Source organism: Monomorium pharaonis, chromosome 6 (genome assembly GCF_013373865.1).
Source record: "Monomorium pharaonis isolate MP-MQ-018 chromosome 6, ASM1337386v2, whole genome shotgun sequence".
In the NCBI taxonomy this organism is placed as follows: Eukaryota; Metazoa; Arthropoda; class Insecta; order Hymenoptera; family Formicidae; genus Monomorium; species Monomorium pharaonis.
This window is the reverse complement of record NC_050472.1, coordinates 26,931,271-26,952,894: the sequence shown is the minus strand read 5'-3', so window position 1 is coordinate 26,952,894 and position 21,624 is coordinate 26,931,271. Positions and strand designations below refer to the sequence as shown.

Here is a 21,624-nt window from a genome sequence, read left to right as displayed (position 1 = left end):
CAATTTTATCGAGATTAATAAAATTTATTTTTACCACAATTATCTCATTATCTTTTGATTTAAATTAAATTATCTAATTTAAAATTAATTAAGTATGGCATTAATTGACATATAACAAATGTGGATATATATTTGAAAAATTTGTACGCTAACGCTTTCTTCGATATTGTGGCTGGAATAAAAAGTAGAAATTCAGGTCGGCATGAACGAGAAATGTAATACCGATAATCTAAAATATAGTTTCGTAAATGTATGCATAATACAAATATTATAAAATATTACCAATAATAAATTAGAAATATTAATGTTTTTAATATATTTTTATATTGTAAAACATCTCTATATACTTCAAATTTTATAATTATATTGTTTTCAAACTTTCTAATATATTTAAAAAAACATTATTTACATAGCCATAATTTTTTTGTATATTTGATTATAACTTTTTTATATGAAAAGATGAAGGTTTTTATATAGAATACATCGTTATAGTTTTAGAAGGCTGACGGAGATGGTATATACGAGGGTGCGTAAACAATCAATTTATCACCACGGTGACGCTGTTCATGTTGTCTCCGTAATTTTACACGACCTACCTAGTATTTCTAGTAACAGTATTTATTGTGTCAAGTTAATAAACGAATTGCGATATGGAGCTCCAGAACCTCGAAACGATCGGAATAATCACGTTCGATGGTTTGTGAACAGCAGCATTTTTTATTTTATTCTTCCTTGTTTTGCAGATAGCATTTTATTTCTATAAAATTTAAAACGGATTAATTTAATTAACTAATTAGTCAATTATTTTTAATTCTCAAAATAGATTAATAAAAAATATAACTTAAGGAGTAATAAGTAATTTGATTGAATGAGAGCAATCGAGTTCAAAGTGTGAATTTTAAAACGAGATTTACATTTCTATCAAATCTGAAAACAATTGTATAATGAACGAAATTTTTTACACTATAACTTGTACTTTAAATTTAATTTCCATACAATTATTTACTATACATTATTTTATATTTCTTTTAAAGTATTTGTAATTTTATGTATTCTTTCATTTCTTTAAGGCATAACGAAAAATGCTCTGCAACTTCATCCGGATGAGAAGCATCTTCTCTATTCTATGGGTCATAAGGTTGCCATAAGGAACATCGAAACCGGTGAGCAACGATTCCTCAGCGGTCACACGAACAATGTATCGACATTGTGCGTTTCTCCGTGCGGCGAATACGTCGCTTCCGGTCAGAACAACCATCTCGGTTTCAAGGTAGATCCTTAATATTCCAGTGTGTGATTCAATTATATATTTTTTTTACTTCATTAATCGCGTCTTCGCAGGCGATGGTAATCGTATGGAATTACAAAGAGGGCACGATGAAAGGCAGCTACGAGACACACAAGGTCGGCGTCGTGGACCTGTGCTTCACCTGCAACAGCGACTTCCTCGTGAGCCTCGGTGGTAGAGACGACGGCAACGTGGTCGTCTGGGACGTTCAGAAAAATTCTCTTATATGCGGTAGCCTTTTTGATAATTTTTTTTTTTTTTCTATATCTGGGATGCACATTCGATTTGAGAAACGCAGTGTTTTCTTAGAAGTTTTTCTAATCTAATTTTTTGCCAATAATCTGTACGTGGCAAATTCAACCTGTGAATATATACTGAATACTGAGAAATCATCCTTCACAGGATCGTTCGCTAGCAATGATACGAGTGGTAACGCGTATAACGTTACGAGGACGCATCTTCACGGCGAGTGCTTCGTTACCGCGGGTGACAGGACACTGAAGATCTGGTGGATCGAGGCGGAGAAGCGTCGGATGCATGGTCTCGACGTGGAGGTGGGCAAACTGAAGCGCCTAATTAACTGCGTTGCCGTAAACGAGATGGACGAGATCGTCTACTGCGGCACTTCTTCCGGTGATATCATTAAAGCAAGGTTAAACATAGAGAAAACCTATGGAAAAAATGCATTTGCAGCGACTTTTGTGCATAATTAATTGATATCTGTACAAAAAAGAACATTCTTGTTGTGAGAATTTCTTTATTTTTGAAATGTTGAATATGGAAATAAGATTATATGGCGTTAAATAGACATTATTTATTTACATAAAGTAATTTTTGTATAGTTTCATCTAGAAAAATATATTCTCATTATTCAATAATAATTTCATAAGTTGAGATAAAAAAATATCAGATAAGAAATAATATCTTTAAACCACAATAATGAGAATTTTATTTATCAAAAAAATTATATTGCACTCTTTAACTATTATAATATTAAAATAAAAATATAATATATTTAAATATAATATAATTGTCGTATCCCTACGCAATATCTTATATTAGTATCATTTGCCATCTGTTCTCATTGTTGTTTAATCGTCTCTTTTCCCAGATTGAACCTAAGCAATGATCTGCAATGTGGAGAGTCATTGCGCCTACCGGTGTTGATCGGCTGCTATTCGAAGATAACGCGCGACCCGAGAAAAATGAAGATGGGCGAGGGCGATTTGTACGCAGGTGGAGTGAGATGCTTGCTGCTTCTGAAGGATGAGAAACTGGTGGTTGGTACCGGTGACGGTACTGTCGAGTTGATTCAAATAATAAGTAAAAAAGAAAAACGAATGCAGAAACCGTCCAAGTTCCCTAATACGCCGCAGATACTCATGGCAAGTTACTTTACCTTAGTGAAATTTTTTTTCAACATTTTTATACGAGTTGAAACGTTTTCAAAAATACTGAGAAAGTCTACATTTCTTCTTAGAATTTTTATACAAATTTAGATATTTCATAATTTATGTGTGAAAAATTCTAAGTTTCAATTCGTATAAGAATTTTGATTAAAAATTTGCATCAGGACACGAGCAGATAAGTCATAAGAAAAAAAGAAGACAATCTCGTGATCAACAGTGAAAGAAAAAATAATTATAATGTTACTGCAAAACATAGAATTACAAAAAATGATGATGAAAGTCAGTGTCATAAAAATGATTAACAAAGGGGAAAAAAGGAATAATATTTTTTAATCATTGTTTTATTAGCATCAAACAGAAAACGTGTGTAGTGCTGTTACATCCATGGTGCTGCATCTAAATGAATTCGTGCTGGTTGGAACAGCCTGGTGCGAGATCTATCAGATTCAACTGTCAAATTTTCACATGCGTCTGCTCGTCACGTGTCACACCAGCTGCATATACAGCATCGCGTTCCCACGGTAAAAATCCCGAATTTCGTAACTATTTATTGATTGATCAAATCGATTAACGTCGCTCTAATGTCGTAGCAATCATTCGGAGACATTCGCAACAGGTAGTAAAAACGACGTCAGGTTGTGGCGGCTAGAAAAGCAGAAGGAAATAGTTCGTATCACCGTGGCAAATTTTATTTGCTCTAGTCTGCAATTTGCGCGCAATGATCAAATACTTCTTTCTGGTACGTACAATTATAATCGCGTTCATGCAGGGTATTTAGCAAACAGGTGAAAGAAAATTTAAGGAGTGATTCTAGTTAAAATAAGACAAAGATCGAAAATAATAAAATTGCGATTAAAGCGTTTTTTAGATGTTTAAATATTCATATAAAAATATCTAAAACATATGAACATTTATAATTAAAAGACAAACGTTACTAAAATTTTGTTAATCTTGATTTTATAACTCTAAATATTTAAATATTTACATAAAGAGTGTCTAAACAATACATAAATATTTAAACATTTAAACTAAGAAATAAAGACTTAATCGTAATTTTATTCTTGATTTTTATCTTATTTTGTCATCTTCTAGAATTACTTTTTCCATCTATTATCGAATACTGTGGACTTTAAAACATTTTTATATTATTTTCTGTAGAATGGTCTAAAATTATATTATCTTAATGCATATAAAATCTTTCATTCATCAAAAGTTTCTCACTTATATTTCAAAAACTCAACAGTTGCAATTTTTACAATTACAATTTTTGTAAATCAATGTGTGCTAATATGTTATCATATTTAAACTACAATAAACATTTTTATCGTTTACACGGTTCAGCTTGGAACGACGGCATAATAAGAGCGTTCTCGCCATACAACGGCGAGTTTTATTTTTCCATTCATAACGCTCACACGAAAGCTGTGTCAACGATTGCCGTCACGAGCGATAGTACTACGCTGGTTAGCGGTGGCTGCGATGGCCAGGTAATTTACTTCGTTTTCTACGTAATAGCATTTAACTATTACACAATCGAATCGGATTGCCTCGCTTTATTCGCGCGAAAAAATTAATACCTATTTATATTGTGTATGCGTTACGCTTCAATAAATTTTGCCGTATAACGTGGAACTAATTTGACTTCCAGGTACGTGTGTGGGACATAAAAACTGACGTGCGGCATTTGATTAGAATATTGAAGGAACATCGGGGGCCGATAACGTCTTTGCATATCTCGAGTAACGACGAGGATCTGATTAGTTCGAGTACGGACGGCACGTGTGTCGTCTGGGACATAATGTACGTTTAGCCTGTAAAGTATTATGTTAGTAGGATCACTGCACTAACGAATAAGAAATTAAATCTGTTAATGAACAAATTAACAAAACTTAATATAATTATATTTTCAAATAAAAAATATTTTAATAAAATCTGTATAAAAAATTAATCTAAAAAATTAATTTGCAATTTATTATTTTGAATTCTTATTGTTTTAATATTATTTTCAAATAGTTATTTATTGTTGCGCACTGTCTAGTGACTGATGCGGTGACACTATGAGAGTGAGTTTTATACCGGTAAAAATTTCAAGTCCTTTTGTTACAGACGTTGCGTCAGGAAACACATTCTCATAGGAAACACGATGTTTATGATGGCACAATTCACGCCCGACGGTATTCAAATCTTGACATGCGGTACGGATCGAAAGATCGCTTACTGGGAGACTCTGGATGGCTCGCTGGTGCGAGAGATCGAAGGTTCCAGCGTCGCGACGATGAACTGCGTAGACATTAGTCCAGACGGTCGCTGCTTCATTACCGGATCCAACGATTGCACCATCAAGATTTGGCAGTACGATAGCGCGGATCTCACTCACGTTGGCACTTTCCATGCCGCGATAATTACCGCGTGTAAGTTTAGTACCGATGGCAAGCACATAGTGACGGCCAGCGCCGATGGAACGATTATGATTTGGAAGTGTCCATTCGAAGCCTTGGAAGATTCAAAAAGTGCGGGTCAATCAGGAAGAACGGCTAGCTCTATACGTAGCGTGCCCGACGAGGACGTGGATAAATTATCTCAGCGAAAAGAAAAGGATGATGGAAATGTTATGGCAGAAGCTCGGACTGCACAATATTCGAAAAAAACTAGTTCATCATGTACAAGTAAATACATTATATTCTTAATTGTATGTAATACACAAAGTGAAATAGACTTAGCAGACAATGTAAACCTTGCGTGTTATTACAACTTACATTTGTTTATTTAATGACAATACTTGTTAGGTGATCAGAAATCGTTATCAGGTGCTTCTGATCAGAGTAAAGGCTCGAAAAAAGAAATCTGTGAAGAAAGAATACCGGTTTGCAAATGCACATCGCGGAGCTCGGTAAACTCCAAGTCAAGCACAGGTACACCAAAACAATACCGATGCAGAGAGAGCAGTAAATCGTCCAACAAAGCAAAGTCGATGGAGAAACTAAAGGAGTCTTCTTCAAATTCATGCAGCAAAAAATCTATCACATCAAAGATGTAACGCGCAATCGCTCAGACTGATTAATTTACACTCAAGGTTTCAATATCGCTATGTTGAAAGAATGAAAATGCATACAATAAAATCATGATAGGATTTTTATACCTTTCTAACGCACAATTCTAGCAAGGATTCTCCTACAAAAAATGATAAAATAAAAACCAGGTATCAATTATGTTATAAATTATATGAAATTTATAAATTATAATTATATGAAATTAAAATAATATCACAATGTGTTAATTTATATATTATTCTTTGTCGAGAAGAATTAACTTCGACAAGCTAACTTAAACAAATTTCAGCCCCACGCTTGACTTTTACAGTAATGTATGACCAACTTTCCGTCGGCACCGTAACAGTCGTATAAGTTCTTCACTGTCTGATCGGGAGCAGGCGCAAATGTCTGATTGACATAGAGAAACTGAAAAGCAACAATTTATTATTACCGTGTTACCTGACTGCAGCAAAGAAGAGATCGAAAAAAAACATTGTGACGCACCAGCCTCTCATTGGGATCAAGTTTGAGGTACTTCTTTATGAATTCGGAGATTCGTCCGATAGGATTGTCCTGGCAGACTGACCACTTCTTCTGCTTCATGATCGGCGCGTTAGCAGTAGCTTTCAGCAGTATATCAACTGTGAAATTTAAATGTAAAATTTACTCAAATGTATTTCGACACTTATAAAAAATTACATATAAAAAAAGGTGAAATACTCTTTGATTTGTCCTTTGGGGCTGTCTGAACTTCGTTCCGCGTCGCGTTTCCCTCAGGGATGGTCTCTAGGCTTGCTGGCGCATCCTCCGTCGTTGAATTATCTGGCGTCTCTTCAGTCTTTGCATCAGTTGCTGTACAGCTTACTTCTTCCTTGGCTGCCATGGTGAGTCTTGTGATTCTTTGTAACTGTGTATAGTAAAATTAAAATTCAATAATTATATATATATTTATTATTAAATAGATAATTAAGGTTGCATGTAATTTAATACTTTCTTTTCATTTAAATTCATTATTTTCATTAAAAAACAAAAAAGTAGACTATAGTATAATTCTTGATTGACACAATATCTAATAAAAATTAAACAGAGAATATTTCCAAAAATGAGCAAGTTACAATAATCTTATTTATACAATAAATAATGTAGCTTCTGCTTAAGTTTGACTGTATTAGCAAATTAGAATGGCATTTTTAATCGTTATGTACAGTTCTGCTAAATTAGAATGATAAGTGCATACATTTATGCGAATAAAATTATGCGATTTTTCTTTTTAACATTTATTTATCTGATAAAAAGTATGGATAATCAAAGTGTACGCAATAGGTTAGCGATAGCAATAGGTTCACGTTCTCATCGTAACGATAAGGCGTTTATTGGACAAAATCTGCATTTATAGATATCAAGAGATTCAAGATATTGCGAGTAACTCACGTTATTTCACGTAAATAAAACGCGTAATAAAACGATGTTTGGGAAATCAAAGAAAAGCAACGTTTTATACTCCACAGCGCACAACAATACAATCAGCTGATTGCTCCCCCCCACTGAATGATTGTCCAACTATAGATAGTTTAGATACTTTAGATGCAGAAGCACAAGTGCTAAGCTCCAGAAGTTGTAGTTAAACTTTCGTCGTGAACATGTAACCTGATGTAACCTATCTAAATATTCGTAATTGTGATTCAAAAGTGACAATTGGTGACAGTTTTACGGTCGCGAGCACGGTTAATGCGCGCGAGAGGCGAAAGGTAAACAATAAAAATTAATAACAATAAAAGATACAAGTGATATATTTAAACATGTAGCTTTCGATTTTCTCATTAATAGCTTTGAACAGAAGGTTTAATCATTTAACCCGTAATAATTAAAAAACACGATGATACAAAGTGTATCTTTTAGTAATTATTATTTGCATTAACATTGACGCACTGATTGATAAAAATATAAAATAATCAAACGAACGATTACTTTACGTAAATTATTTTACTTTTGACTTTTTTATGAATACTTTCTAAAATATAAGTTAAAGCATATGCAAATATATAATAATATCCAAGCACAAGTTGCTATTATCTAGATATTAAAATTATTGAATATTAGTCTATTAAATATTAATAAAACCTAAAAAATTGTAATATACATGATAAATAATAATAAAATAATGAAAATGAAATGATTATTTGAACAGGGAATTCTTCAAGTAGTTCAAGTTGCAAACTTCTTGTCGATATGGTGGAAGAAGCTGGATGTGGTGAATTACAGCAGTTAGTTCAAGAAGAGGAATGTGAGGAACCACTTAGCCACGGAGGAGAGATAACACCTCCGTCAACCCCAGCGAGATCTCAACGTCCAGGCAAAACTGAAGTGCACAATTCCCACGTATCGGTACAATGTCCCATAATATACAATTGTCTATCCTTATTTTATTATACTGACAATGATATTTTTGTAGCAACAAATACTATGGGAAAATAACACGCAAACATCGCCGATTATTAGTAAAGGAAGCTCCGGCCAAGGGACGAGTCAAGGCTCCATGGTTTCCAGTCGAGCTGCTAACGCTTCGAGTTATGGCAATCAATCTCGATTGATGTATTTCAATGAGAAGGAGAAGCAGAGGCCTAATCGGCCAGATCCACCAAGAATTGTGAGACAGCATAAAGGTAATTGGGAATCCGGAGACCTGAAAATTATATTAAACACAATGATTTTTTATTTTATTAGTTTCTTTGATTTTTTAAATCCTATTTCACTTACTGTCCATTTTACCAACGTATTTATGTTTATAGTTTATACATTTATTAATATATAATTTTATGATTTTGTGACATCTGTGCCTTATGTTTAAGTTGTTTAAGTTTCACATCTTTTGATTTTGTTTTGGCGTTATTACACAAAGCTGTGGTGCCATGCAAACACCATTGCTTTCTGTCAGAGGTTCCCGATGTTCGCCATATGGAGCAAGCTCTGCTACAATTGCTGGAGGACTTTCACAGTGGCAATTTACGAGCATTTGGTTGGTGCAATTTTAGCCTCGTATATAAACAATAAAATACTTAGCGAGATCATCAATTGCTTGTAGGAAAAGACTGCAGTATGGAGCAGATGACAGAAATACGAGAACAGCAGGAACGTTTGGCTAGACTGCACTTTGAACTGGGCCAACGGCAGGAAGTAGGTGGCGAGCAATCAGGTCTTCGGCAATCGAGCGCGAATATGCGGCATCTGCTTCACCGTCTTCAACAGCTGAGTGTTTGTATAGAAAAGTTACATAGTAAATGATTACCTTACATTTATTATACTATTACAAATTTTTCTATTCAGGTAGGACGTTGCACACTATTATATTGTTATATACAATTTTTATTAAAAATATTTAGCTAAATACATACATATATAGATATATCTTTTATATATATATATATATATATATATATATATATATATACACACAGTATAAATATAAAGTGTAAATAACATAAAGTATTTTATGTTGATTTGCTAAAGTCGTAAGTGGGATCTTATACGATTGTTGTATGAACGTATCATGCATACTGGATAAGATAGCACGAATATCTTAAAAAATTATTATTAAGAATATATATTAAAAATTTGGATCATTTTTTAAACAGCTACGTCTACTAATTACATATCACCACATTTATTATTATGTATCTATATAAAAGTTACCCATATAAAAGTATGTATGTATGTTCAATTCAGTATTTGCTAAAACAGTTGTCGTTTTTACAGCAACGTAAACTGCGCTCTGTGTGAAATCGATGTTTTAAATTCACCGATCATGCAAATCAGATATTTCCCAAATGTTGTATCAAAAACTAACCCATATATAAATATTTCTATTATTTGATGCAATTAATTCATCAGGAATTATAAAAGTCTAATTTCTGCATCTTCGGTTTCTAATTTCAATAGATTGCAATAGAAGTTTTGCTTTTGCGAGGATAAAATCGGCAATGTCATCGCAATCGCAACATATGATTACAGCTTACGATACTTTAGAACGATTTAATTATGCAAAACGTCCCGCATTCGATGCACTGTGGGAATCAAAGGATATGACTAATGTCAGTGTAAAAGCAACAGAGAAAAAGACATATTCTTGGAGACCAATATCTGGAGAGCACGATTAAGTGATTTATGACAAAATTAACTTATTTCCATACACGTAATCGTTTTTATACATATATATTAGTACAGACAAATTTCTAAAGTTTTTGTTGATGCATAGAGCGACCAAGAAAGTATATAGTGCCAGGCATAAGTTTAGACGACGTGCAAGATAAAAATAAGAGAAAATTAATAATTGATTTTATATACAAAACAACGATGAACCAGGCGGCGAAAAAAAAAAATTAATTAAGTTTGGGATGACTTTAAAGTACAACCTTTTTGTTTATCAAAAAGACGCATGGAGTACGAAAAACCTATATTATTCTACTTAACATACAACCATTGTAAATTTTTCATGAACTTCGCAGCAATTAAACAGATCGATGTAATTTACAGTTAAATGATCAACAAGCAATATCACGTTTCCTAGCAAGATATCAAGGAGCTGGTAGAAAATGAGATAACATGCAAAGTCGTTCTGTCCTCGTGGATGATACTTGCTATGATAAAAAAGAAAAAACTCGAAAAGAAAAAGTGTATATAAAAAAATACAACATTCTCATCACTATCTTTTCAATTTTTTTATAAGGCTAAATAATTTGACAATTTTTATAGCGATGCAGAAACACATGCATGTAAAAAAATGCCGGAAAAAAAACGCACAATAAGGAAATTAATTAATGAAAATAAATTAAGCATTATTTATGACAAGTTGCCTTCATCGTATACAGGATATAGCCCATACATTGCATGTGAAGTGTCGATAGAGAAAAACGCAACCTATTAATTGGCTGATTATAAGTAACGGTATCAATTCATTTACAAATGTCTCTTTTCACATGATCCTAATAAATTAAATATCTATTTATATTCTATCTAGAAAATCAATTACAATAAAACATTTGTTGCATATTATAATATGGTCTGTGAAAATAAATTGACTTTTGATCTATTATATCAAAAGAACCAAAATATAGATTTAAATGTTTAGAAATCTAAATTTTCGAACTACTGAGACATCACCTGCGCTAAAGTGTAAAGCAAAATGAAAGAGCTTGCGAGGCGCGCATTCTCACAATACTTTCTCTATCACGTAAGAGTTGTAACAGTCTTTGTACATCTTCGGGCCTCGGGGAATCGAACAATCCTAAGAGCAGCGCGGACGTGGCTCTGGTGTGATAATTTTCCGATCTGGAGTAGCCACGAACAACAGCGTTTCTGATATAAAAAAAACTTAGAATACGTTTTGCTATTTAAATATTAAATTAAATTTTACAAACAGATTACGATATTGTACATCTACCTTAGTTCTTCTGCTCTCTGTGGAAATTCCTCTTTCAAACAGTTTATCAAATCTTTGGAAAAATCTTCAAAATTAAACTTTGCTTGTGGTCCCAAATTATTACGTATCACATGCGATAATTTCTCACTTTGCACGATACTTGTAATTTTACATAGGGTTTCCTGTGCAGTCTGTTGGATAAATAAACATCCAAACATGTAATTAAATAATACATGATAATTGTATAATAATGTGATGTAAATGTACCTTAACTATTGTTATATTCGTATCTTCCAATCTTATTATCAGAGACGGCAAACAGCCCAATAGATGATCGATCAAATCGTCATTCGGCGATGCAATTGATCTCTGCCAATTGGTTGCTATCGCGCCCAGAGCATTTATAGCAGCAAGCTTCATCTCCCAGTTTTCTTTCTCGATGAACGGTTTCAAAGCCAGCACTACTCGCGGACTGATGGGCCTCTTGTATTGAACTGACAGCAGCACTGAGAGACCACGTAATGATTCAAGTACTACTTCTGCACCGCCTTCTCCAGCAATCTCTTCCAGTCCATCGAGTAAGGCATCCATGCAATTATCGAAATATTCATCGACCTAAAAGACATTCGTTGGTCAATATATAAAAATAACGCATTGGAAAAGGATACTTTACCTGTCTCGGGTCTAAGTAGGCTATCCTAGCAAGTCCGATGGTAGCGAGCTTTCGTACCAAGGACGATGAATCGGCCTTAGCATCGTGCAGCATATTAATTATAGCATCAAGCCATATAGCTCCGCAATCTATTTTGCCAATCAGTTCCGAATAAAAAGTAGCAGCAACTGCTCGTTGTATGGCTATTGTGCTACTCATCAATTTGCCCATGTATTGCGTCATGTTTGACAGGACCTCGCTTCTAGTCGATATACATTTCATTAATATTCGTACTGTCGATATTAGAGTCTCCTCAGTTTGCGTTTCGGAAGCAAATCCCTAAATGCAAAAAATTCACATTGGGTTGAAGTCTAAACAATTACAAAACGCTTTGATACGTACAATCTCTGTAGACAAGTTGACTGCAGTGTTCGGCTCGATGATTATTAATATGTGAGTTAATATAGAATATACTTCAGTGTGCGGATTTAATTTCTGCGCCGCTCGGTTCGGCACATATCCAAATTTTGTATTTATCAACGACGTGGGAGCGTCAACGTACAGCCAGCCCGATAGATACTTGAGGAGAGTCGATAACAATCCCGCCAACTGTTTGCTTCCGGCAATCAAGGTTTCCACGTGCGAAGATTCAAAAAGATGCTTCAAGCCCACAATGGCTGCCAAAGATGGGAAGGATGCAGTATTATTGCATCCCGAATGTACAGACGGAATAGTAACATCAGAAAACAGATTGGTGGATTCGAGTTTTATCAACAACATCTCTAAAGCCTGAAAAAAAGTTTATGATAATGTATATATCTATGTACATTGTACACGCAGTACAAACGATACGTATAATGGTGTATAAAAAATTTACTCGGGGTCCGAGGAAGTCATTATTGCCAATTTCTTTCCAGCACAATGCGGTACCCGGATCCAATGGTAACGGCTGAGACAAAAGATGCTCGGTTACTTCTTCCGGATGATGCTTCATCAGTGACACTATAGCCACCGTTGCTATATACCTACAACTTGCATTTTCCATCTGTCTCATTTGGGCAATAATACTGTCTACATAAACAGCAAAAACATTTGAGCAATATATTGTAAAATTGGATAAAGATTTTTAACGACTGGTAAAGAAATAATTTGGATTTTACATACCGACTAAACAAACATCTGTCCTGGATATCTCCGATCCTTTAATTTGAAAATGTTGCGAGAGAGCTATGCCCGCTATCAGGCTCGCTTCTCCATAGAACAACAAGCCTTCGATCAATCCTTCCGCTAAGCTAACTATTTCGCCGTTGGGGATCTTCTGCGATACCACGTTAGCCAATCTCTGTTTACAATAAGAAATTATACCTGATAGTTTCTTTATCTGTTGTCAAGATTATTATCGCAGTAAGATTAACCGTGATAATTTGAAACATATTTAATTGCACGAACTAACTTGTACGGCTCCGTAGGATACCAATGAGTCTTCGATTATAAGTTCTTTTTTTATTTGTTGTATGTCTTCATTCAAAGTATTATCGGGCAATGCATGTCGATGACGGGCTGCAATGTCTAGAGAGAGAAGCATGCAATCTATTGCCAGTGGCCTCAATGCGAATTCGGTGTCCGCACACCAGCATAAAGTTCTTCCTACTAGTTTTCCAGCATCCAACTTGCCGCCTGGATATGTATATTTCAACGAATTATAATAAGACCTATAAAAGAGAACACATTAAGAATTTATGGCATGTATATTTAATAAAAACAAAAATATATGTAAAGTAATTGTATATTGTAATAATTACTGAAGCACTGTATGTAGCACCAACAAAGTAATTTTTCTCTCCACATTTGATTTAGACTGCATCCAGGGTAACAATATGTCAACTAGCTCAGCTAGCGCATCTGCTGAATCGGATACAATTTCGCTGGACACAGTTCCCAGCTTGTCTATGACTTGCTGCATTATTTCTGGATGTGATTGCAGAGCAATCTAAAATAGAGATATTAATTAATTACTGATAATAATCAAGAATAATAATAATACTCTTGATTTTGGTACCTCTGAACTGGCACTAATCGTCTTATCCAATACTGCACTAAGGAAAATTTCTCTTTCTTCATTATTTAGCGCTGGTGGTATACGTCTATAAAAATGTAGATTTATAAAATTCATATATTCAACAAATCATTAAATGAAACGTACATTAGAGAGTTTGCTGCTTTTAATATCGCCGGATATAGTTGCAACGGTCTGTATCCAGTCGACGACTGCAAAATTCCCAATAAAGTAGCCAAAGCAGTAGCCTTTGCGCGCAGGCCCTTAGATTCAGGTAACTTTGTGGGATGAACAGCGTTTGCCACCTACAAATCAACAAGATTGAATTGCATGATGCATGGCTCAATTATGATTAAACTAACTTACTTGTTCCAAGACTGATAATCCTGCTTCTTTCGTAAACAGTTCCTTACAATCATGCAACTGTTTCATAGTCCACGGTAATACGTGCTTTTCAAACATGGGAAAAAGTTCCTGCGGATCCCCATTCTGAGCAATCTCGGCGTAAGCTTGCAGTAAACCTGCTTTCGCAGCCTCGGCGGTAGCGGCGGCCTTCGTGTCTTTTACAAAACCTAATAATCTCAAAGGAGCTTTCCTTGCATCCTCGGCGGTGCAAAATTCCTCCATTAATTTCAACACGATGCTCAGATGCCGTTTCGCACAGATGCCAACCGCTCGCGCGAATTCCTTGGTTGTGCCGTGAGAACGCGCAAGTTCGACGAGCAAGGTGATGTGAGCGTTGTTGTTGCACGTAGCTCCCAAAAGCGGTGCTACACCCGGTGCACTTGCCTTCAAAGCAAGTTCGTCAGCAAGCTTCGCGCCCCATGACTCTCCTTCTAGTTTCATACTCTCCTCTAACCACTCTACCACCTTTTTTTCCCAGATTAAATCCCTACACAAATTAAAAAAGAATTCAATTGTATGTATGAATTAAAGTGTGAAATATACTGCATTAATTTACACAGAATCAGCGGCTCAAAATATACTATTTTTAATATTTGATTATCAAAAAGGAAGTTACAATTAACTTAGCAATATATAAATCAAATTAATCTATAAACAAAAAATATTACCACTGCTTAGTGTCTTTCACTTTTGTAGAGCTGTCTTCAGTGATTCTTGCAAGTTCCTCTTGAAAAAGTTCCTGTAAAAGTTCCTCCAGCTTCTTGTCCCAATAAGACTTTACTTGATGTCCTACTAAGGGTGCTGCCGTCTTTAAAAAGGCCATCACTGCAGATCGATTAACCGGATTGCCTAACAATTCCAAGCATCTGCCTAAGACTTTTGTACCAGGAAAATCCCTCTCATTTGTTGAAGAATTTTCGTCACATATAATTTTTTTCGCCAATGGAGTCAATGAATTCAACACAGATATGACCTACAAATAGAAAAGAATAATAATCGAAAGTAAAATTTAATATATGAATATTTTAAGTGATTAGAATTGTTACTTACGGATGTTACACAAGCCGGATCCAGCAATGCGCTTATCAAACACGGCCACAGCCAAGATTCGACACCGTCAACTGTCGTTGCAAGCAGATATAAAGCTTCGGAACATGCGTCCTCCGTATCATCGTCACTCTTCATTTCACAATGTGATACCTATTTTAACAAAACAAAGTTAATTTCTCAGATACGCTCATTCCAAAAAATAACAAAATCCAAGTTCAATCCCTGGCTAAGATTAATTTTCGTAACAAATAATTCATAGTGTTTGAGGAGAAAAGGTTCTTATTTCTATAAAATTATTTCTATAAAAGATGCTTGTTAGTATCGTTATCATTATATTGATTGTTAATTTAATATTGTAATACTACTTTTTCATTCAACTTAGAAGTATCTTTTAAGACAAAAATTATTTGGCGCATAATTTGACAAGATATATCAACACTCAGTTACAGTTATAATCGAAGGATAAGATTCTTTAATTAATTTCTCAATTATTTTTCTCCAATATTACATCGTTTATGTACCATATAGCGAACAAATTTAGCTCTCTGCGACGGTAGAAGAGGAAACGTTGGCCGTGCCGCGAGTGCCACTATAGCGCCGACCATTTGGAGCGCGCCGTTCTCTCCAAGAGACTCCTGCAGGCTAAGTGCGATTCTTTGCAAGGATCCGTCATCCTAATGAAATGGTATACAATTAAAAAAAAAAACTCATGCTTGTTAACGAAACTATTTCGTGTATACCTCTGGCGGAAGAGTGTTTATGAGGTGCCTGAGAACTACCAAAGCACGAGCGCGTTGATTAGAAATTGGTGACTTCAATTGTTGCAAGATTCTGTGAGAAAGCGAAAAATAGAACTGATTAAAACTTTCACAGTTATATTTAAATTTAACTCAATATGAAACATTTTTAGTTACCTATCAAGACCTTCTTCAGGATACAAGACAACTAATGACCTGGAACACTGTAATACTTCGTAATGTATAAGAACCGTGTCCCGGGCAGCTTCGAAAGGACAAACGCTGACGAATTCAAATAGAGTTTGATGGATACTCTCCATGAATGGGCGGATTGCCTCTTTGTTATTTTTAGTCTGAACAGAGCTTAAAATCACAGCTAAAACTCTGTTAACATGATAATAATATTAGTTAAATAAAAACAAAAATTTTTATTGAACTTAATAAAGTATTCAAAAAAGAAAAACATGATGCAATATTGTATAGACAATAAACTTATTACAGATTATGAAACTCACCTTACAGCAGCTAAACGTACATTTTGCTTTCTGCAAAGACTTAAGCATATGGGTATCAATTTTACAATTCTTTCGCTGTCCTGTTGCGCAGGCAGCAAGGAAACCATAGGCACAAGTGTCATTAAAATAGCCTCTGTTGACTTGGAATCGCGCGATGTCTTTAACCAATTGTGCGTCAAAAAATCAAAGACAGAACAAATTTCATCCACAAATGTCTGTTTATTAATTCCAAGAGTCGAGTCTCCATTCATTAGGTGATCGTTTATAGCTTCGCAAAACTTTGAAATCACTGAAGGAAATAAAATCCATTTACACAAAGCTTCATTAATCTTACCTAAATATTACAAAATGTGTCATATTTACTGAAGCAAATCGCCTGTTTGAGGACTTCTTCGCGTATCTGATTCAGCATTGGAAGCATGATGGTCAATGTTATTTTAACAAATGATAGCATTCCATGTGGATTGGCCTCTGCAAGTTTTCCTATAGTAAAAACTATCGCGGGATTAGGAATTACTCCAGGTTCCAATCTATAAATACATATCACAATTTATAGCAGATCAATATTATATTAAACTTTTACAATGCTTGTTGCAAATAAGTTAATTTATATTTATCGTTAATTTATAGCTGCAAAAAATGCTATTAATGCGTACTTAGTTAAAAGTTGACCTGTAGTTTGCATACAGTGTATCTTGCAAAGCTGGATCAACAACTCGGCTGCTTCATTTTCGGTCTCCCCTACTAGCTCGTTTACTGCTACCTCGGCGAGAGATGTCACCAGATCTACGCTTAACTGTGTGTTTAATGTGCTTAAACACGCAGCCAAGTGTCTGCATACATCGGTTAATATGTTTAACAGAGATGCCATGTGCTCTGTGGAAATCTTTAAACAGCAACAATCATACAACAATCATGTGATAGCAGTAAACTCCAATTTAAATTGCGATCAATATCAACCTTTTTGTGCATCTCCCAAAAATATATGGCAGCATGAATGACGACTTCTGGATTCTTCTTACTTATCCTTTCAATCGATTCGATCACGGACCGCTTTACGTCCTGATTCTTGTCATCTAAGGTGTCTAATAAGGCTCCGATAACAGCTATAAATATATACACGTATATAATATTCTATATAATATTCTATTTTAATTCGTATTAAATACTATTATTTCATTAGTAAAATACTTTGGTTTCTTTAGCTCCAATCATTCGTAATTTTTCAAATTTACCTGATAGCTCGGAGTTACAGTTATCCTCCAGTTCCTCCTTCATGTTGACAAACCGCAAGCACCAAGTTCCGGCGAGAAATATTCTAAATCTTGCGAATTTATATTTTTATTGACATTAAGTCACGAAGGACCACTTGTCACACGTCTCACGCAATAATAAAGTCGTCGTATAAGATGTTCTATCATCATATGCAATAAATCATCTGCGAGACTGCGATAATACCTCCAAATATCAGTTGCAGCCTCGACTGAATTAATATTCAATCGTACGATAATCCAACCATCACGATCAGTGCTGAATCAGCACGTGAATTCGCAAGAGATCTTCAGATTAGATGTTCATATATATTATACCGATTATACGTCGTCTGGAGTATTTATCGGGGGGTTTCGCGGCGCCATCTTTAAAATAGCGCTTTTTTTCAATCTGCGTATGACGGCTAATCCAATCAACAATTGATTTGCTATTCCACAAATAAAATTAACTTTTGTTCTTTGACATATAGGCCCGATTTTTTGTACTGTTCTGTAGTAAATTCGTCTGGCTGGGTTATCTAAACATAGCTTAAAACTTGGCATCAATTAAATTTGATTACTAATTAAGTTAAAGGAAATATTAAGTACAGCTCGCATTTGCAGAGCAATAAAAATAAGGACAAAAAAGCAAGCAATTAAAAGTTATTTAAAAAACTTAAATCAAATATTCAGTTAAACTGAATTATAATTTAAGTATTAAGTTTAAACTTACTAATTCCAAATAAATTTATTTTTTAAATTACATTTTATTTTACTAATTTTTTTTGGTATTTTCTTTTACTGAATTAGAACTGGGTAAAAGGCATTTTAAATACATGCAACAGCAGCTACTGTACATTCTTTTTTATCAACAATTCTTTAACAAGCGTATTTAAAATACAAAATATACAGTTTTATATAATACAGATAAAATCAAGCGTATTCCTGCAATGATTGTGAATTGGTGTGACGCAAGAAACTGGTGGGACGTTTGGACAGATCTCCCCTGAATTCTATGGCTTCATAATGGACTTAAACGGAAACTGGTGGCATGAGGGTCATTCCATTGCACTCAATGGCGATTTTGACACCAAGGGCAAAGAAAGCAATGTTTTTCACTATCGACCTGTAAGAAACCAAGTGGATGAGATATTTATATTACAGAAATTGTAGACACAATAGATCAATATACATTGAAAATATTTGTAAAAATATGCATTAGAAATTGAGGATTGCATATTAAGGATCATTCTATTAATTAATTATATTAATTACACTATTTGTTGATCTTCTAAAAATGAGATTGGTGTTGGATTCAACTCATAACTTTGTTTATTTTATGGTTTTACAAAAAATTCACAGAAAACGATTTCATTGTTATTATACATCTGATCGTTAAAAAGGTTAATTTTAATTAGTTTCATGGATCTTGAATTCTAACATTCAATTTGCTATTCTCAATCTCTAATGCATAATCTAATACACGTTTTTGCATAAATAATTTTCTACAATTGTTACTCGAAACAATTGGGATAATTACACACATTAGTTTCAGCTAAACAAAATGCACAATATAATGGCGGTTTAATATTAAAGAATTAACGATAATTCGTTGATAATTTGTTTAAAAAATGTTGGAGTGAAATGACCGGCGGCCGATTTAAGGTTATGTTCGCCAAGTACCATCGAGTTTAATTCGCGTTCTCTCGATCGAACGACGATAGTTCCTTGTAAACCCACCACTTGAACTGATCGTAGAAAACATCTTTGACGATCTTGCCCACTTTTTCCATCGTTCGTCTTCTGTTGGACGAGAACTTTAGCGTTCGTTTATTTAAGTTCCGTTCGCTCTTCGTTCAGAAGCTGTTCAGAAGCATTCAGAACTCAGAAGTCAGCAGTCAGCAGTTTTCGTCTTTCGTCTTCACTGCCTCCGGTTCCGTGAACTCTTCGCGTCTTCTCCACTTTCCTTCTTGCTTCTTCCTTCCGCTAAAGTTAGAATATATATCCGTATCTCCTTTGTACTGCAGTGAGTGTAGATAAAGGAAATCGCAGGTGCTGAAGCCCAACGAATTCACATCTCGCATCGGCGCGCTGATCAATAAACAGCGCTCTTTAAAAGCACAAGTGCAAGAGCTCATCTGATGGTGTGTGACGATTCATTCTTGCCCAAAGATTTCGAAATAGGTAATCGACAGATAAGTTTAGGAAACATATTTATTCGATGCTTCCTCTCTCGACGAAACCACATCGTTTAAGCTACAAAACAACTGTGACAAGTGTAATGTGGAACATATCTCACAAATTAGTCATCAGCTGCGTTAATTAATGATGGCCGAACATCTTCGTAAGGATAATTGAAGTGACCAAGGTGTATTTGTTAGAATGGGTGCGGGAAAAAGTCAGTTTACGGAGGAGGAGCTGCAGGACTATCAGGTGAAATTGCTTTTTTTCTGTAGGTGAATTTTTTCTTAGACTTTTTTATATAGTTTTTCAGAATTTCTATATAATTTTTTAATAGACAGAAAAGATGTAGACTTTCTCAATATTTTTCTGAAAACTATTTAAATTTGTATAAAAATTCTGAAAAACTTTTTTAGCACACAAGAACTTATTTTTAGTTTCTTAAAGTTTTCTTAATCTAATTGCATTTTTTCTTTTATTGATAGGATTTAACATACTTCACTAAAAAGGAAGTTCTATAGTGAGTATTATTGACAAAACTGATATTGTTTGTTGAGAATTTTTTATTATAATTTTAATTTAATTTATTATATTAATTATTATACGTGAAATGATATTTGTTCTTCTCTTAATAGTGCACATCAGAAATTCAAGGCACTCGCCCCGGAGAAAGTTGGGCATAACAAAAACGCAAAGCTGCCAATGTCTAAGATCTTGCAGTATCCCGAATTGAGAGTGAATCCTTTTGGCGACAGGATCTGCAAGGTCTTTAGTTCCAGTCAGGACGGCGATTGTACCTTTGAAGATTTCCTGGACATGATGTCTGTATTCAGTGACGCTGCTCCAAAGGCCGTGAAGGCCGAACATGCGTTTAGGATATTTGGTAAGTGTACAGTTATTCAGTTAGTTATTCACGATGCTGAAATGTTTTTTTTTTAATTGAGTAATAGAATTTTATTTGTGAAGATTTTGATGGTGACGACATGCTCGGTGTGGGAGACTTGCGGCAGGTGGTCGACCGATTAACCGCACCCCAGAGATTGAACGACAGCGACATGCAGCAGCTTCTTCAGTATATTCTTGATGAGGCTGATCTGGATGACGATGGTGCGCTCAGCTTTGCCGAGTTCGAGCACATTATAGAAAAGAGCAGCGATTTTGCTAAGTAAGAGACACTTCAAAAGATTGTTATTATAAAATCGCAATTCTATTCATCAGTAACATTAACATTTTTTTACAGGAGTTTTCGCATTCGTTTGTAAAAAAGTATTGTTAATGATGAATTCGCCACGAAAGACTGAACATTAATTGCCATTTAATTATAATCATAGACACGGGCCTATTAAAAAAGAAAAAAATATCGATCAACGTTTGCACACTCAGAATGTGCCAAGGTTCTATAACTTGGCCTAAGTCAAATAATGATCTTTCTTATTTTTTATCGAGCTTATTAATTTAAGATTATAATATAAAAGGAATGGACGTAACCATGAGTATAAATCTTTTAATTAAAAAATATAATATGCTATATATAAAACTGCCAAATATATATAATGTTATTATAAAATATACATGACGCTTCAAAATAATGAAGAGAAATCAAATCTCTTCTTTTGACTAGTAAACATTTTTA

The 21,624-nt window shown here is 34.5% G+C and overlaps 5 protein-coding genes across 10 annotated transcripts in view; 3 read left to right on the top strand and 2 right to left on the bottom strand.

The window, feature by feature from the left end:
* LOC105831267 (cilia- and flagella-associated protein 52) overlaps positions 1 to 5,861 on the top strand; it is a 31,883-nt gene extending 26,022 nt beyond the window's left edge. Inside the window, exons 1-10 of one of the 2 annotated variants that reach the window (XM_028190532.2) lie at positions 496 to 696; positions 1,071 to 1,270; positions 1,342 to 1,519; positions 1,691 to 1,940; positions 2,400 to 2,673; positions 3,046 to 3,218; positions 3,288 to 3,436; positions 4,039 to 4,184; positions 4,346 to 4,497; positions 4,804 to 5,861. In XM_028190532.2, the coding sequence (XP_028046333.1) occupies positions 651 to 696; positions 1,071 to 1,270; positions 1,342 to 1,519; positions 1,691 to 1,940; positions 2,400 to 2,673; positions 3,046 to 3,218; positions 3,288 to 3,436; positions 4,039 to 4,184; positions 4,346 to 4,497; positions 4,804 to 5,467 (2,232 nt within the window). In that variant the 5' untranslated portion in view covers positions 496 to 650 and the 3' untranslated portion in view covers positions 5,468 to 5,861. Of the gene's footprint in view, positions 1 to 495; positions 697 to 1,070; positions 1,271 to 1,341; positions 1,520 to 1,690; positions 1,941 to 2,399; positions 2,674 to 3,045; positions 3,219 to 3,287; positions 3,437 to 4,038; positions 4,185 to 4,345; positions 4,498 to 4,803 lie in introns of those variants that run through there. The other variant, XM_036288472.1, reaches the window with a different exon arrangement.
* LOC105831271 (autophagy protein 12-like) lies at positions 5,359 to 7,306 on the bottom strand. Its single transcript, XM_012671275.3, has 4 exons — positions 7,161 to 7,306; positions 6,450 to 6,636; positions 6,234 to 6,370; positions 5,359 to 6,155 (listed from the first exon to the last, which is right to left on the bottom strand). The coding sequence occupies exons 2-4, from the start codon at positions 6,610 to 6,612 to the stop codon at positions 6,033 to 6,035; spliced, it is 423 nt and encodes a 140-aa protein (XP_012526729.1). The 5' UTR covers positions 6,613 to 6,636; positions 7,161 to 7,306; the 3' UTR covers positions 5,359 to 6,032.
* A 36-nt stretch (positions 7,307 to 7,342) lies between these two features.
* Positions 7,343 to 12,956, top strand: LOC105831270. 4 transcript variants are annotated; one of them, XM_012671273.3, is made up of 6 exons: positions 7,343 to 7,477; positions 7,918 to 8,114; positions 8,182 to 8,392; positions 8,665 to 8,745; positions 8,812 to 8,981; positions 12,715 to 12,956. In XM_012671273.3, the coding sequence occupies exons 2-6, from the start codon at positions 7,959 to 7,961 to the stop codon at positions 12,748 to 12,750; spliced, it is 654 nt and encodes a 217-aa protein (XP_012526727.3). In that variant the 5' UTR covers positions 7,343 to 7,477; positions 7,918 to 7,958; the 3' UTR covers positions 12,751 to 12,956. The 4 variants fall into 4 exon arrangements, with proteins under 4 accessions (XP_012526727.3, XP_028046336.2, XP_028046337.2 ...); XM_028190535.2 differs by having other exon boundaries at positions 8,629 to 8,745; XM_028190536.2 differs by lacking the exon at positions 8,665 to 8,745.
* Positions 10,892 to 19,691, bottom strand: LOC105831266 (maestro heat-like repeat-containing protein family member 1). Of its 2 annotated transcripts, XM_012671268.3 has the most exons (22): positions 17,796 to 18,515; positions 17,521 to 17,666; positions 17,217 to 17,446; positions 16,924 to 17,090; positions 16,561 to 16,849; positions 16,223 to 16,429; positions 16,049 to 16,139; positions 15,830 to 15,982; positions 15,309 to 15,458; positions 14,927 to 15,231; positions 14,220 to 14,745; positions 14,001 to 14,158; positions 13,857 to 13,941; positions 13,600 to 13,787; positions 13,251 to 13,509; positions 12,962 to 13,139; positions 12,675 to 12,868; positions 12,200 to 12,586; positions 11,819 to 12,136; positions 11,413 to 11,760; positions 11,167 to 11,336; positions 10,892 to 11,081 (listed from the first exon to the last, which is right to left on the bottom strand). In XM_012671268.3, exons 1-22 carry the CDS (start codon positions 17,836 to 17,838, stop codon positions 10,892 to 10,894), a joined length of 4,782 nt encoding a protein of 1,593 aa, XP_012526722.2. In that variant the 5' UTR covers positions 17,839 to 18,515. The 2 variants fall into 2 exon arrangements, with proteins under 2 accessions (XP_012526722.2, XP_036144360.1); XM_036288467.1 differs by lacking the exons at positions 10,892 to 11,081; positions 11,167 to 11,336 and adding an exon at positions 19,551 to 19,691 and having other exon boundaries at positions 11,670 to 12,136; positions 17,796 to 18,936.
* Positions 19,692 to 19,928: 237 nt separating this feature from the next.
* On the top strand, positions 19,929 to 21,349 carry LOC105831274 (calcium and integrin-binding protein 1). Its single transcript, XM_012671278.3, has 5 exons — positions 19,929 to 20,243; positions 20,477 to 20,511; positions 20,627 to 20,874; positions 20,958 to 21,156; positions 21,232 to 21,349. The coding sequence occupies exons 1-5, from the start codon at positions 20,193 to 20,195 to the stop codon at positions 21,251 to 21,253; spliced, it is 555 nt and encodes a 184-aa protein (XP_012526732.1). The 5' UTR covers positions 19,929 to 20,192; the 3' UTR covers positions 21,254 to 21,349.
* Positions 21,350 to 21,624: the final 275 nt, after the last annotated feature.